We start from the raw sequence: 16,298 nt of genomic DNA, 5'->3' as shown, positions 1-16,298 counted from the left end.
TCAGTTTATATCGAGCTCATGTATTGTGTTATTATGTTGTATCAAATTGCTTCCATTTTTTCTTTGTCAAGTAACAAGCACAGAAAGCCCAGGGCAAGGAAGCATTATTCCATTATCTGAGAACTGTAATGCTGCATCCAACAGTTAGTTTCATCGTTATTACATCTGACAATCATTTTCTTTAAAAATGGATTGATTGTTTGGTTTAAAAAATGTCAGAAAATTGTGAAAACTGCCCATCATTATTCCCTGATACACAAATAAACATTTTCAAATTGCTTTTATTGTCCAACCAACAGTCAAAATCTCAAAGGTAGACAACTGGGTATAATAGCAAATATTCAGATTTTAGAAGCTGGTACCAGTGATTCTTTGGTATTTTTTGCTTAAAAAAATGACATTAGCTATTAATCAGTTATCAAGATTGTTGCCAATTACATTTCTGTCATTCAACTGGTTGGTTTCTGTGTTTTTGGGGAAATAATGAAACTGCTATGAACAGTGGGGGTCAGGAGGGGGCTAACAACAAATGTTTGCCCCAGGGCCTCAAAGGAGGTTAAGCCAGCCATTGAAACACACAATGAGCAATGAAGCAGATTGTGCCATTGTTTTTGTAAAAATGCTACATCAATAAACCTTAGAAATCTTTTTGTCACTGAATGGTCTTCAGGTACGGCTCTAAGTGACGGTCAGTGGCATTCAGTGGAGGTAACCTCTGGACGAGGACGTCTGACCATCGCTGTAGATAAAGAAGAAGGAGGCGTCACTCATGCCAGCCCCTCATTTCCTGTCACCGTAGGAAGTCAACTCTTCTTTGGTGGTAAGAGTGGAAAATATATTATCAATATCAGTTAATATACTGTAGAAGGATCTGATCAGTAAGCCATTATAGCACACCAAACTAAAAAAAAAAAAAGGCATTTTTCACATGAGTGCACTGGACATGCCTTGATAATCGTTTTAATTAATTTTCACAGGAGAAACACAGCATTCATTTACATTAGTGATGTAAATTAATGCTCAGAAGTATTATTGCCACGCTTAATTATGGTTCTAGCTCATTTTGCAGCAGCTGAGTGATAGTTAAGCTATATTAGGATTTTGGATTTATTTATTCTCGTTTTAGGAATATTTAACTAAAGGATGAATTTAATGCCTCTCATTTATAAATTAAACAATTTATTCCTGCCTTTCATGTCTGGATTTAACTTCATTTCACCCACACTCCCCCTTTTCTTTTGATCCCAATGCCTGCCAGGGCCCAGACTGTCACACTAAATGCAACTGCCGTCTCAATTTTTGTTTTATTTATATATTTATTTGCATTTTGTGAAATATTTTTATGGGCCTAATAGTATAGTCACAGCAGAGCACTGACTCCAAAATGAATCTATTTCTGTTTCACTGTGGTTCAGATTAACTTAGTCATATTTGCCCTTAAAGTTATGTATTAATATTTGAAAGTGTCTGACATTTTATATATTGTTCGATACAGTCGGTGTCATCAAGACTCACCTCTACAACTGTGTGTGCGCTGAGCCAAATTTAGCTTCTGGCTGTTTCATGATGAAAGTTATAAGTCTGCTTTATCTTTCTCCTTTCCCTTCCTTCCTCTCTCCTCTTTCTCTTAATATGTTCTTTCCTCTCACTCTTCTCTCCAGTCTTTTCCTCCATTTTCCCTCTGTTTCATTCTTCCGACCGGCTTCCTCACAGCCTTTTTTTTTCTTAATCTCATCTCTTTTGTCCTCTCTCTGCTCAGCAATATTAGAGTCCAGCCATGTTCTTTTACTGCTCGAGGCTTTTTATCCTCCTGCTCATACTGTACACACTTATACATTTGCACAATGCACTCACTATCTCCTCTTTCACATTAAATTGACTATGGACTACAAAGGAATTTAATTAAGGCTTGACCTGCTGTATATTTGCATTACTCCAGATGCTTTAAAATACGTAATCCAGCACAAATCACTGCTCAGTTCTTGGTGTGGTAGAACATTTTTACCACGGTGCTACTTTATGCTGCTCTTCAGTAAAATCAGAGTAGGTTTTTAAACCCTACAGAACTGTCCACACCATGAGTGCACATTAATTAGTGTGTTTTCAGCCATTACCTAAACTTGTAGTGAATTTTAATCATCGCAGTGGGTTGTATTCCACTTTAGCTGTGATGTATCCGCCATTTGTGTTAATAGTTTCATAATACACAAGCAATTGACTGTGTTTAATCATGTTGAATGGTGCTCGCTGTGTCATCTATGAAATTTTATTTGCCTCGAGAAACGTCGAGGGGAAATTGAGTCGTTTATAAAGCATTGGGTAAATCTAAAAAGTGAGTCACCTTCTTGTACCATGAACTGTTTGTGTACTTCACTTTTATTTTCTTCTGAGATCCCATTAGTGTTTTTTGATTGGATCAATGCTGTCATGTCACCTTCCTCACTGTTGTTCTGTTCTCTTTTCCCTTTCCTGTCCAGGTTGTCCTACTGAAGACGACAATCAGGAATGTAGAAACCCCTTCGATATCTTCCAGGGCTGCATGCGTCTCCTCACTGTGGACAACCAGCCAGTGGACCTGATCCTGGTGCAGCAAAGACTGCTGGGAAACTACAGCCAGCTGCAGATTGACATGTGTGGCATCATTGACAGGTCAGAACCACCAAAACCCATCTTAGTGGTCGACAATTAAACCATGATCTCACCCTTTCTGCCATTACCGAGACAATGAGACTTCTCGGCAGATACACTTAACATGGTACTCCTTAGATAATTCTAACCACAAAATGTGCCCATTATTCATTAATCCTCAGTTGTTATTGATATTTGGAGCCTGGTGTTAAGGGACTATGGTGTGGGAAACCTTAGAGCGTTCAGTCCAGATTTATGTTGTTTTTCTGGTTAAATTATCCTCCCAACAGAGTGGGAGTGACAGTTCAGTGATCATAACTCTCCTGCCAGCAGTGGGTTTTGAACCCGCGAGGGTTTTGTGCCCACTGCATTAGGAGTGCAACGCCTTAACCACTCAGCCATCCTGCTTTCCACATTCCTTAACTTTCAATGGCTAAGATCCAGCAGTGTAATAAAACCATCTGTTCTTTACAGCCCAACAAGCTTATCAAGGTCGTCAGAACACAACTGTGGGATTGTAAGTGTATTAGTCTGAGTCACCAGATGTAGACTGTGGGTAAAAGCCTGCCATCGACTGTGTATTATAAGGTACTATTCTCCTCCAGCGCTGGCTATGCAAGACTATAAGTGTATGAGCAACGTGTTAAATTATAATTTAATGTGACAATTTGGCCAATTTTACTATGAAGGTAGCACATGACCTTTAAAAACATCGGTGCTGCACAAGAAGCACAGTTGAGATCATATTATAGTTCAATTTTAAGCCCAGTAACTTAAATACCTAAGAGGCTGAGCTTGAAATGTCAAACATTCAGCCTTAATCACACTATCCAAGCCATCCTGATCACTGCACGCAAACATACACTACACTTTACTAAGCTGTGTTCAATTCTACCGAGGGTGGGGATTTAACCCACATGGGCAGAGAACTGTTGGACGTTTAAGCCCCACAGCTTAACCTCTCAGCCATCCTGGTTACTCCAGTTGTTCACTTTCAGTACCTGCAAGACTCACAGAGCAACATGTTTTGTTCTTCAGGCTCTGAGCTTCAGCACGTTCAATTTTAGATAAAATAACGGATCCTACATTAAAGTGCAAAGTCTCTCAAAGCTTTCATTTCAGTAGGTTTACATCAAATATAATAGACTTGTGTAGGAGATATAGCCCCTTTTACACACAGTGCCCAAAGTTTAGGAGTTCAAAAGGAATAACATATTCTTGATATATGTCCATGTTTGAAATATTAGAACACATGATTAAATTGTAGCACTACAAAGTACAGAGTTCAGTATCTGGAGTCATGTTCTGTCAGTCAGAAGTTTGTTACATTAGTTTTATTCTCTACAGAGCTGCCTTGATTATTTTGTCACTCAACTTTATATGAGACACAACTTTTGTGGAAGTGAAATGTAATTCTTCTATTTTTTTGGCAGACTAATTTATTTGTGAGGGGAAGTGGTGCGGAGAGTTGGATCCAGGAAAGACACAAACAGACACACACACACACACACACACACACACACACACACACAAAGAATCAACAGCATGCACACACACTCACAGTATTTCCATTAAGGAATGGAGAATTATTGTTCAGTGGAGACCTGAGGTGTGAAATAACCACTGACAGCCCTGTTTGTTTTATGATCTCCCTCATATCTGACAAATCAATGTTTCTTCTTATATTTCTCTCATCTGTTTCTCACTAGAACGCAATGTGTTATTTTCATGTGTGTATCAGTTTGCACCATGCAAAATGCCATTTTTAGTATATTTTTTGGGGGGGCTTTTTATGGATAGCACAGTAGAGAGAGACAGGAAATGGGGAGGCAGAGAGAGGGGGGAATGACATGCAGTAAAGGGCCGTCCGATGCGGGATTCGAACCAGGGCCGACTGTAGCCTAGGCGCCTGCTCAACCCACTGGGCCACTCGACGCCCCAATCATTGCCATTTTTAAAGCAGAAATCTTCAAATTTATTATTTAATCTAATTTATTTATAGTATTCCACTCTCTGTTGATGTGAGGAGATTTTATTCTGCTTTTATTCCTGCTGGAGCCATTTTATACTGATGCTATGTAGGTTGCTTTGGCATCTACCAAAGGCTTTCAGTTTTCTGTTTGATGGCATCCTAATGGCCGAGGGTTGGAGGTGCCGATGATGTAGCTGGTGGGTGTTCAGCTGTGGACCGCTGCATTTTGAATGTGATCCCCCATTTCTCTCTCTTTCCTCCCTCATCCCCTGTCATCTCTCTACTGTGCTATCTAGTGCCGACATAATGATTCCCCATCCCCACCCACATCTACACTGAAGTACACCACAGAGAGAGAGAGAGAGAGATACACTGTATGTCCAATAAAAGGTGTGCAGGCATTAAAAGACCACCTACCTTTCAATATTACCTTTCAGTTTTCTTGAGTATAATAATAGTGATGATAAACTTTAGTTATATGTCACTTACTTACTCACTTAAGGTTACTAAGTGCTTTACAATGCAAATGTAATACGAGAGAGATCTGTAAAACATGATCTAACAAGACTAAGAGTCTACAGCCATGCTAGCAGCTCTGTGAAGCTGCACTTTGCCCATGTGATGATATTTAGCAGGTATTATGTCATAAACCAGAGCATTGACACTTTGGTCTGCGTTGGCACAAGATGAAAAGTCGTCCCGGGGGAAAATGAATGTCTAAACCAAATGTCATAGAAATCCATCCAGTAGTTGATCAGATATTCCGCCTCAAACAACAATTGTCAACCACATCGTGGCAGCAGAGGAAAAGCCAACAAGGAGTAAGATTCATCCTCTAGGGACCATGAATGTCTATACCAGAAGTCACTGACAGGTGGACCGCAGTCCAGATCCAGACTCGGATGCCACACTATCCTATAAATTATTGAGAATTATTATATTTATTAGAATTATTATAAGTGTTTGTATTTATAACCGTTGCAGCTTTTTTAGCCTTTATAGCACTGGTCACATGATGTTACTCAGCCAATCATTGCAACTCTAGTCAGACAGTGAGAGACACACACAGGGCAGAGACGACGTTGGAAAAAATAAGTGGGGAAAGAGAGAGAAAAGGAGATGTTAAAGCTGTTCATTTGTTAAGATGTGAAATGAGACTTAACCATAAAGAAGAGAAATGGAGACACTTTTTACTAATTTTGTAAATTTTTTACCAATGTTTAACCAATATTCTGGACCTTTGCTTGAGAAAATGACGTCACTAAAAACACAGCACAATTAAAGGAACAATTGCAACAATTACTGTATGAAACCTCCTGTAGGCAACAACCAGCAAGCACACATTCATATACATACATATATGAACACAGCTACGCGCACCAGCCTCCTCACAGAGGGAGAATTTGCTCCGGTGGGTTTAATTAAATATCTTCCTGTTTCAACTTTTATCAGATTAGTATTCAGCAGAGTCTACTCACAGGAACAGAACAAGAGAAAAACCACAGCTTTTGTTGCGGTTTCCCTCACCGTTACTCTGTTGATTAAACCGAGGGTCCATGGGATGTAAAGTTTAAAGGAAACTGGAGTTGTAGACTTAGCTTCCATATGCTTCTCTTTCCTCAGCTGTTAAATCTGTGTTTGTGTGTGTGTGTCTGTGTGTGTGCGCGGGCTTAATAGCAGTATAACCCCATGCAAGGAGTACAATGTAGAAGCAGCCATGCATTTAATAGATTTGACCCATCATTCTTACAGTCAGATCTAATTTACCTCAGGTCTAGTCTGCATTCACATTGTAGTTACTTGGTCAGAAAGTCAACATTATTTCCTGAACAACTTTTTTGCTCTGTGTGGGCAGGCAGAAACCTCTGAAGTAAAACCCTTATTTTCTTTTCCTTGCCTGAAGGCTCATCTAAACCCAAGAACCCCAGTTTGTTTATCATAGTAGTTTAGTAGATTCTAATTGGCTCATAGGAAAGGTGCGAGTTACCCAGTCAAAGCTTTCATAGAGATGTAAACATCAACTGCTGTCACTGAGGCTATATCAGTAGATTGGCAAAGCTGATTTTGTTTAGATGTACAGGGTGTATATCTGATCAAACAGCTGTGTTTTCCATCTCTTACCTAGTTATAGTAGAGATTTTCTTTAACTTTTGGTGAATACCAGGAGTGGGATTTGAACCCACGAGGACTTATGTCCATTGCATCTTGAGTGCAACGCCTTAACCACTCGGCCATCCTGGTGACATATGTTGTACAGCATTGGTCCTTTATTCCACTACTTACAACCCACATCCACATTTTCCTGGCAAGCTACCTCTAGCACTTGTGATCATCATTAACACAACCACAAGAGATAGCAGGAGTTTGATGTTGTTACACTGCTGTGAAAAGCTTTAGGGGGCAGAGGAAGGGTTGGTGGTTGGGCTTGCAAAGTGTTTCATCTCTAAATACAAAAGACCAGACTTTATGTCTCAAATAATACCAGCAGGCTCACTCTGTCTTATCAAGAACTTTTAGTTGCAGTGAAGCAGCAACAGCAGCATGAAGCTGTGTTCTTCTGTGCAGGTTTTCACCATCATGTCAACCCCACTTGACAAATTGCTGTTTTACTCCCCTTCAGGACTTGTTGTTCATGTAGCCGACGTGTTCTTGAATGCAAAACTTTGTATTAATTACAAACATGCGATCTCTTGGATGAATACATGTGGCTTTGTTGTTTGTGCACTTGAAGACAAGAAAAAGTACTGTATGCTCTGAACAGTACATTCTGCACAATTGAAGCCAAAAGGTTTCCAAACAACCCCTCTTCTGTGGTGATATAATGGTCCAAGCAGAGAACCATATGTGGGGTTTGAACTCACGTGGGTATTTCACTATTGGATGTTAAGTCCAGCAGCTTAACCACTCAGCCATTCTGATTCTTGCATTTTGGTGATTGAGACACTTTTGGTTCATATGAATCTTAGACGAAGGACTAAATTTGAATCCAATTGTTGTTGTTTTAATTGCAAAGGAACAACAATGTGAAGATTAAAATATCCTGCTGTTATCTGTCAAACAAGCTAATCAAGTGTGTTGAAATCAAACTGTACAAAGGGGTGTGTAAACAGCATGTTGATTTGATTGGAATCCAAATGCCTCTATTAATCATTGCATTAAAGGCCTGGTAAAAGTTTCATGTTCAAAAATCTGAACACACAAGGTCAATTTGTAAGTGCAAATACACTAAGAGGATGATGCACTCCGTTGATGTGCAAAGACACATAATTATCTTACTTTGTCCACTTAAAAACTGCCTGTGAAAGGAAACACAATACCAGGAGTGGGGATCGAACCCACGAGGGCATTCGCCCATTGGATCTTAAGTCCAACGCCTTAACCTCTCGGCCATCCTGGTGCTGGCTGATGATTGATTTATACAGTACAATAAATCAATCCATGGCGATTAGAGAGAAAATTTTGCAGATTTATTGGGGTTTAAACCCACAAGAGCTTTGATGTGATGTGATACAGTGATACCTGAAGTGACAATTACTGACCTAAAATGTGGCTCTAAGATATTTCCTACATAAGAACTTGCCTTGAAATTACATTAGTTAGTATGTTAGTACCTCCATGTGTAGCAAAGATCAGGATGAAGCTTCTCCTCTGTGATTGTTGCTTCCCTTCAGTCTCTTGCTGTATCACTCTTCCTGTTGTTTACTTCTACAGAGGTATGAACACACAGCTTGAGTATATACAAATGTATTTGCAATGAGTATGTCGATGCTTGTTTGTTTCTATGTACTTATGCAGAGTGTGTTTCATTGCCCTTGTCAGTATTATACACTACTCATTTAGACAGAACTGAATCTGAAGCTCATCAGCAGTCAGTCTGACCAAAGACCATATTACTGTGTATAACACTACTGACACACTGAATTCGATTACATCAACACTCACATTCTTGAAATCCTGCCTATAACTGACTCACACATACACAAGCACTAAATATATAAAATAAAATATCAAGTGAAGTGTTTTATCTGCAAGGCTCCAGTTTACGCTTAGATTAAAGCAGTATAGAGATAAACGGAGGTTAACATCAGCCTGTAGCAGGCTGACAGGCTGCTGACTCAGGGCTTTTATCTAAATAAAAGGGAGGCTGCAGATTCTGTACAGTCATCTGTTTTCTACTCAATATTCCCGCCTGGGTTTGAGCAAACACACACTCACACACTGTCACATACGTTCACCTAAGTAAATACACTGGTTGAAACATACAGTTGTGAACATAAAGACAGATAGAAGTACAACATACACATGCTGACAAGCTTTGTAAACACAGATGACATAAAAGTGTGTGTGTGCGTATGTGTGTGCGTGCGTGCGTGTGTGTTTGTGTCAAACCTCCTGGAGGTGCCAGCCGGTCCTGAAGCAGATGGAAAGCAACCAGTGTGGATGAAAACACTGTTACTCATCATCTCCTGTCGTCCGTCCTCTACCTGTCTTTCTCTCAGCAGAATCAGGTCACATGACGTCTTTCTGTACGTCTTACCAGATACAGAGTAGATCAGAGGCTGAGCTGTGTTGTTTTAAAGCGTCGTTTAAACATGTTTTCTCACTCACCTCAAGTGATCATACTTTTGGTTTTACAACAACATTGTATGAATGAATGGATGTGGATGGATGTATGGAACGAATTTATTGGAAGATTTGAAAGCTATTTCACTATCAGACTAATGAACTAATAGAACATGGAAAATAAGTAACATTACAGGTATGATATAATACAATACACTGTCACATACACCCTAACCTAACAATGCACTTAAATTTAGTCTTTGTTGACTGACATACTGTACTACATATAGTGTACAGAGAGTAAACAGAGTGGTAAGTGACATCTAATATGACCCACCTTTGTAGCAGTCTTTTTTAATTAAGGGTTTATATAAATGTTCCTGCTCCCTACAGCTGAAAAGTTGCAGCTAAAACAAGAAGAAGAAACAGCTGAACGGAGCATGAGTCCAGACCACAGTTTCCTGCCCTTCATTATCTTTCTGCAAAATGTTTTGTTGTTGTTTTCCAAGCTTCAGGAACTGCTACCTCTGTCCGCATTCATGTCCCTTACCCTTAACGTGATGTTTTCCAGTTGTTTCCTGCAGTTACCTAAAGTCTAAAGCTGCACAGTTCCATCTCACGCGGTCTCATTCTTTCTGGCCTTTATTGAGCTTTTTATTGTGGAAAAATGTATTAATGTAAATAGTTTGTATGCAGTTGGCATATTCTTCCACTGCTGACTGCAAAAGTGTCAAGATTTTCTACCTTCCTTGCACACATGCTTTCTTTCTAATAATAAACTGCTTTGTTTTAATTGAAAGGAAAAAATTACCTGATCATTGGCTTCCATGAATTACCTAAAGTGGTCCTCAGGGGACTGGAGTCACAGTCACACCATGTGTCTGACAGCTCACTGAAAAATGTGTGCGCATGCCGGAACAGATAAATGAATGTTCGTACACACACACTCACTCACTGTTGAGGCTGGTAATAATGTTTCATGTGTTTTCATAAGCCCTACCCCCCTCTCTCCGTTCCCTCCGTCTCTCTCCCTCCCTCCTACACAGGACTGATGTCGTGATGGCTACAGCAGTATGATATTTATCTATAAATAACACACAGGGCCTCAGTGAATTCTCCTGGGAGCTGGATTCATTTAAAGAACTTCTTCAAACAATCTGCTGCTGAGAAGAAGTGAAAAGATAGTCTCTATTCAGAGTAAAACTTTTCCTTTTATGTAAAATGAAAGAAAATGAAATGTGTGAAGTAATGAAGTTATTCTTTTCATCTCTCTGAGGAAGGGTGAAAGGTGTTTCAAATGAATATTCTTCAGATGTCATCTTTCGATTTAACATTAGAAAATGTTTTTTTATTATTCCAGAGCAACACCCTCTCACAGCTTCACCTAAATACAGAAACCAATATTTAAAATGAAAGATGTTCTATTTGAGATCCTGCTCTGCTATTTAGCAGTATATTTAACCATCAAATAAATAACCTTGAAGAGCTTTGGCTAAAAGGTTTTTTCTTCCTTAAAATGGAAAGCTGCATTTCATAAGAGGGCTGTTAAATTTAATGAAGTAGTTTTCTCTCTCTGAAAGGAAGTGGGAGTTTGAAAGCATGTTTCCACTCAGTCATCTGTATTTCTGTAAAGATGAAGCAGTTTTGGCTGATGATGGTTAGAAAGAGATCTGTAACCCCAAAGTCAAAGGGCATTCGGTGCTATTGAATGCTCACTAACACTTTCATTATAACCACACTAAGACAAACATAATGCCAGAGACATGTTAATATTTTAACAGAGTTATTACCTTAAAAGAGTACTCTACCCATTCAGCATCAGTCTCCCATCTCATTATCTGACACACGAGTGACAGAAAAAAAAAAAAAATGATCAAAATTGATGCAGCAGATCTATCTGATTTCACACAGCTCCCTGGGGCCCCACAAAAGCTTTATACAACTTTTTCTTCATATATGCAGTAGTACTTCCCAGGACACTGTATATGATCTGGACTGGACTGTTCATTAATCTGCAGGTGGAGTGTGTGGCATAGTTTGGTTTCTGTCAGTGTTTTTTATCCTGTGGACTCATGAAGTGAATCAGGTGGTGGAGAAAAAAAAAAAGTATGATCTGGAGCAACAGCAGAACAAAAGTTGAAACGCTTTGTAAACTGATATATGAAAGTTTGTTGGCAACACGTCAAGGACAATTTTCAAACTGCCATGAAAAGCACGTCTCTTACTCTTTCTCTGTCTCTCTCTCTCTCTCTCTCTCTCTCTCTCAGGTGTTCTCCCAGTCGTTGTGAACATGGCGGCCTCTGCAGTCAGTCCTGGACCGTTTTCCACTGTAACTGCTCTGACAGCGGCTACACCGGAGCCACCTGCCACAGCTGTAAGTCACCTGTCAGACAAACATGGCCACATGACCGCCAAGACAGATAGATTGGCAGGTGAGATGGGACAGATGAAATACAAATGAGGAGGGAGGCTGGGTGTCAACCAGAATAATGAATGGGGATATTTCCTCCTTCATCATTTAAACCCAGAGGCAGTATGCAAACAGAAAAATCTGATAAAATTAGATTAAATAAAATCTCTTTTGCTACAGCGTCGTTAAAACCCAAAATATACTTTAAAAAAAAAAAAAAACAGGAATCACAGAAAACATTACACAGTATAATTATTAATGTTAAGGGTCCAACATTTTGTTTTTACAGTCCCGAATAGTTGTGATTTTTTTGAATTGGAGCCACATTTCTTAAAAGAAAACTCAAAAGGTTTCCAAAGTAATCCTGTGATAGTTGTCTTTCCCTTGCAAAACAAGATGCTAATAGTGAAATTAGCAAACTTTTAATGGTACTGATTTGCCAGAGTGTAAACAAATAAAGGTTTAGTCTCTGACGTGGGCATCTCAGGCAAAGCATTTTCTTGGTTTGAATCCTATCTCACTAGGCGCTCCTTCAGTGTCATAGCAACGACAAACATCCTTGTTCTCACCACAGTCTCTGCACCGATCTGCAAGAATCTCTTGAACACTCATCTCTCCAGGAGCATGTTATGCCCCATACGTTTACATCCTCCAAAGCCCTGAAATTATAGGAATTATAGTTGCAAAACTTAGAGCATAATTAATGATAATAATAATAAACTTTATTATATAGCACTTTTCATACACAGGGAAAGAAGAAAGAAAGAAAAACAGGGAAATCATTGAAAAACTGAAAACATTTAAGACAAAAACATTAATAAGAAAAAAAAAACTCAAAGAGCTAATGAAAAGCAAAATTTAACAGGTATGTTTTTTTCAGTCATTTAAAAAGATCCACTGAGTCACTAACATTTCTTAGTAGGGTTTAGGTGCATAGTGGGTGAAGGGGCCCCTATTTTGGGGGACATTTGGAACATTCAGAAGCCCCGTAAATAGAATGAAGATGAAGAATTATAATCAGAGTGATAAAATCTTTTTTTTTCATGTTTCACTATGAGAATTCTTTGACATTACGAATGCTTACTAAGGCTCATCCACTTATATTTCTGGCTCACTGACATTCTCTGACATCCTGTTCATTCATATACAGATGGTAGTGGAGGACGGTGGGAGACTACCATGTTCTCCCTTGTCTTTAGGACTACTATGTTCTTATAAGTGATAGAGATGGCAGCAAAAGCTATAAATACAACATCCAGGCTGTAATAAACTGGAACTACCCTTTAAATAGACCTGCCCCCATGAGTCATTTTTATTATTTGCACGTCCTTTATCTCTGATGCAGGAGGTTACAGTATTATTAAATCTGTTTGTATGTGAGTGATATGATGGAGGTTAATGAGTCTGTAGCTGTGACTAAACTGCCAAATGCTGAATAAATAAATGGAACCATGGCAGTGAGGTGAGATAATGGGCGAGATTTACTGGTTCTGTGCCGATTCCCTTTGAGCCAAACACCTCAAGACCAAAAGAGGAGAGTTTCCCACACACCTCACCTCTGCTCTCATTTTTTATTGCTGACGTTTCTGTGAAAACCTTTTTCTAACTACACTGAGGCAATGTGATGAATAAAAGGCCTTTGGCTGTGGAGAAGAAGCGAGATAAACAGGTGAGCAGAGTGTGGGAACCTTTAGATATGGATTTGACTTGAAGGGCTCGATTATGTGGCTGCAGAGGAAGAACAGGTGTGTGTGTGACTGGAGGAGGAGGAAGAGGAAGACTTGTGGAGATAGAGAGGAAGAGGTGGGGCTGATAAAGGTTTTATTTATTGAGTCTATGACTTCCCATCAGTCATTACTGTCCTCTCCAGCTGGACTGATCTTGACTTTATGGGACGCTGCTGCAGAAATAAAACGCTTCATGCTGGTAATGATTCAGTGGTGATACATACGTATGAAGAAGCACCCATAATCCTCCACAGGGTGTGATTTCCATCCCCCCACAGCTCCTGTGTGCCAGCAGATGTGCTGATGTTGATGTGATTAATGTTGAAGTTGATCTTATTATTTTCCTCCCAGCTGCGTATGAACAGTCCTGTGAAGCGTACAAACACAACGGCAACTCCTCGGGACATTTTTACATCGACGTGGACGGCAGCGGACCAATCAAACCACAGCTGGTCTACTGCAACATGACAGGTGACACACACACACATTCACTCCCCTTCATCCTCCCATCATCACTCTACTTTTGCTTGATTAACGTTCACATAATTGCAAATGATGATGCTCTTCCCAATTTTTTTCTTTCCTTCTCCACCTCAGTCGCCCCCTCCTCCCACGTCCTTCTGTGTCTCAATCCTTCATGTCATTTGTATAATCATATAAATGTGAATTATGACACACTCTCTCTTTCTCTTTCTCTTTCTCACTGCTTCATATAATTTGTATACTTATTTATCTAAATATTAATCTAATATTCTCTTTTTTTCCCCTGTATTCTATTTTCCAGTCTGTTTAAAGTCCATGCTCAAGTTCAAATATGCCTTTAATTGTATGAATAGGTAGCAGGTCTCATTTCAGTTGCCAATCTTAAATGTACAATACATTCATCTTCTGCAAATAAAGATGACATCAACATCATACAGCAAAAACGTTATGTTAATCAAAACCTTTCAAAACTTTAAAGGCTGTTTTCACTCACTTCACAGAATACACAGGCCATATATTGATATTTTCAGAGTTCAACTACACAGAAATGTCATCCATTGGCATGCATGTGGTACTATGTATATTCCACGAACAATCAGATAGTAATTGATATCAACTGGGTCTGTTTATTCCCTCCAGAGGAGAACACATGGATGGTGATGCAGCACAACAACACAGAGCTGACCAGAGTCCGACCCTCTCCAGGTGTGAGCCAGCATATAGTTCATTTTGACTACTCGTCTCAAGAGGAACAGCTGTTGGCCATTACCAGCCAATCACAGCACTGCGAACAGGAGCTGTCCTACCACTGCAGGAAGTCCCGCCTCCTCAACACCCCAGGTGAGGCCTGTTTGTTGTATATGTATTTAAGTATAATTAGGGGATTTCTTGTTAAAACTAATACCGTCAGTCATGATACAGCTCACCTGACACAACTAAGAACTTATTGTATTTCTTATTAGATTAATGTGGCTGTTAATCAGTATGAGGGAATCAAACTTGCAACTTCAAGTTGTGTTTTTTAATGTGAAGTGTGTTGGTCATTGGCTGGCTTCACATGTGAGCCCTTATATGCTCTCTGCTCCACTGCCGGGCAGCAGGGCCAAAAGAGATAAACACAGCCAGTGAATGAGTTTCTAATTTCACACTGTGCCATTTTTATTATATTTTGATTAATTTTGTCAGTCATTATCTCAGAAACATGTACAGAATATAGAGCATTCTCAAGTCAACTTCTTATAATTTTATCACTGAAGAACTTAAATCCGCTTTAACTGAGCCAAAGTGAGATTTGTTTTTTTGGATTCTGTGTTTGTGATTATTCTTAAATAATTCAAAAGCACATCTCACTTTTTAAAAATCTTTTCTAAACCTAATCCTTTTAATCTTCTAATCTTATATAATCTTATCTCAAGGCGAGCACTCCAGAACTCTATTTCCTCCCTTTTCCTTCAACACCCCTCAAGTGCCTGCTTAAACAAGAAAAGACTGTAAACAAGGACTTGTTCTTAATTGACTTGTTGGGTTAAGTGAAAGTTAATGAAAGCTTGGTTAAGCAGTCTTCAGATGGAAATGTTTTTCTCACTCTCCGCCAGAAAGAATAAAATCATTACGTTCATTACTTCAAACTTTCACAAATGATTCAGACAAATTGATTGCTCAGGATTTGTTTAATACCTCTTCATTTTGGACTGACTGTTGAGTTAGATTAATTGTTTTCTTCATTTGGTCATGTGTTTTCTTATTGACTCAAAGATGGTGAGTGTTGGAAAAAGAATGAGAATTAGTCTTGGTAGCTGTAAATTTAGTGTGCACTTTCAAATTCTATATACAGGAGCAACAGTGCATCATATTCAGTGTTATAAAACCCGTTTTATAACAGTTATGTGTATTTGGTTAGCATATAGTTCTAATGGACACAATGCAATATCATCTAACCACACACACAAACACACTGTCTTGTTTACCAAATGATCATTGTGACAAATGATAAAAATAGATGCTACTCCGAACACCTGGACCATGTCAATCCAACCAGCAGATGTTTTAATCTGGACCATAGTGGTGGACCAGTTCACACTGCCATCCATGGAGTCATACCACTATCATGGCTAAAATGAATGAACCACAACCTGAATAATCAAATAAACATTTTGAACCATGTATCACGCATTATTTTGACTGCTAGTTACCCAGTTGACATCCAGACATCTATTGATAGCAAGGACACACCTTCAAAGTTTCTAACTCCCGTGGAACTACAACTGTTATATAAGAGAGAAATGTGAGTGTTGAAGCAACTTTCTCGGGGGTGGCTAATAAAATGATGGATGAAAATAGTGAAAGTGGTAGAAAAGGAAGAATGGGTAGAGAAATTGAGGTTCCATTATAAACCCCCTGCTGCTGTCCAGGAAAATAAAGAAGCGCTGACTCAACAGAGACCTTTCCAATCACCTTCTCTCCATCCTCTCCACCTACACACTCTCAGAATGTGAAATACATTTTTCAATATATA

General features: G+C 39.2%; 1 protein-coding gene and 2 non-coding genes across 3 annotated transcripts in view; 1 reads left to right on the top strand and 2 right to left on the bottom strand.

Moving 5' to 3' along the window:
- Nucleotides 1–16,298, top strand: part of LOC130179051 (contactin-associated protein-like 4) — a 107,304-nt gene that overhangs the window by 58,714 nt on the left and 32,292 nt on the right. The window contains 5 exon segments of the mRNA XM_056391765.1: nt 671–820; nt 2,478–2,649; nt 11,431–11,537; nt 13,652–13,771; nt 14,423–14,623. Coding sequence (XP_056247740.1) covers nt 671–820; nt 2,478–2,649; nt 11,431–11,537; nt 13,652–13,771; nt 14,423–14,623 — 750 coding nt within the window.
- trnal-caa (transfer RNA leucine (anticodon CAA)) lies at nt 6,759–6,841 on the bottom strand. Its single transcript has one exon. It is a non-coding gene; the product is annotated as a tRNA-Leu (tRNA).
- trnal-uaa (transfer RNA leucine (anticodon UAA)) lies at nt 7,915–7,997 on the bottom strand. Its single transcript has one exon. It is a non-coding gene; the product is annotated as a tRNA-Leu (tRNA).

The sequence above is a fragment of the Seriola aureovittata genome, chromosome 12, assembly GCF_021018895.1.
Source record: "Seriola aureovittata isolate HTS-2021-v1 ecotype China chromosome 12, ASM2101889v1, whole genome shotgun sequence".
In the NCBI taxonomy this organism is placed as follows: Eukaryota; Metazoa; Chordata; class Actinopteri; order Carangiformes; family Carangidae; genus Seriola; species Seriola aureovittata.
This window is presented reverse-complemented; position numbering and strand designations above follow the sequence as displayed.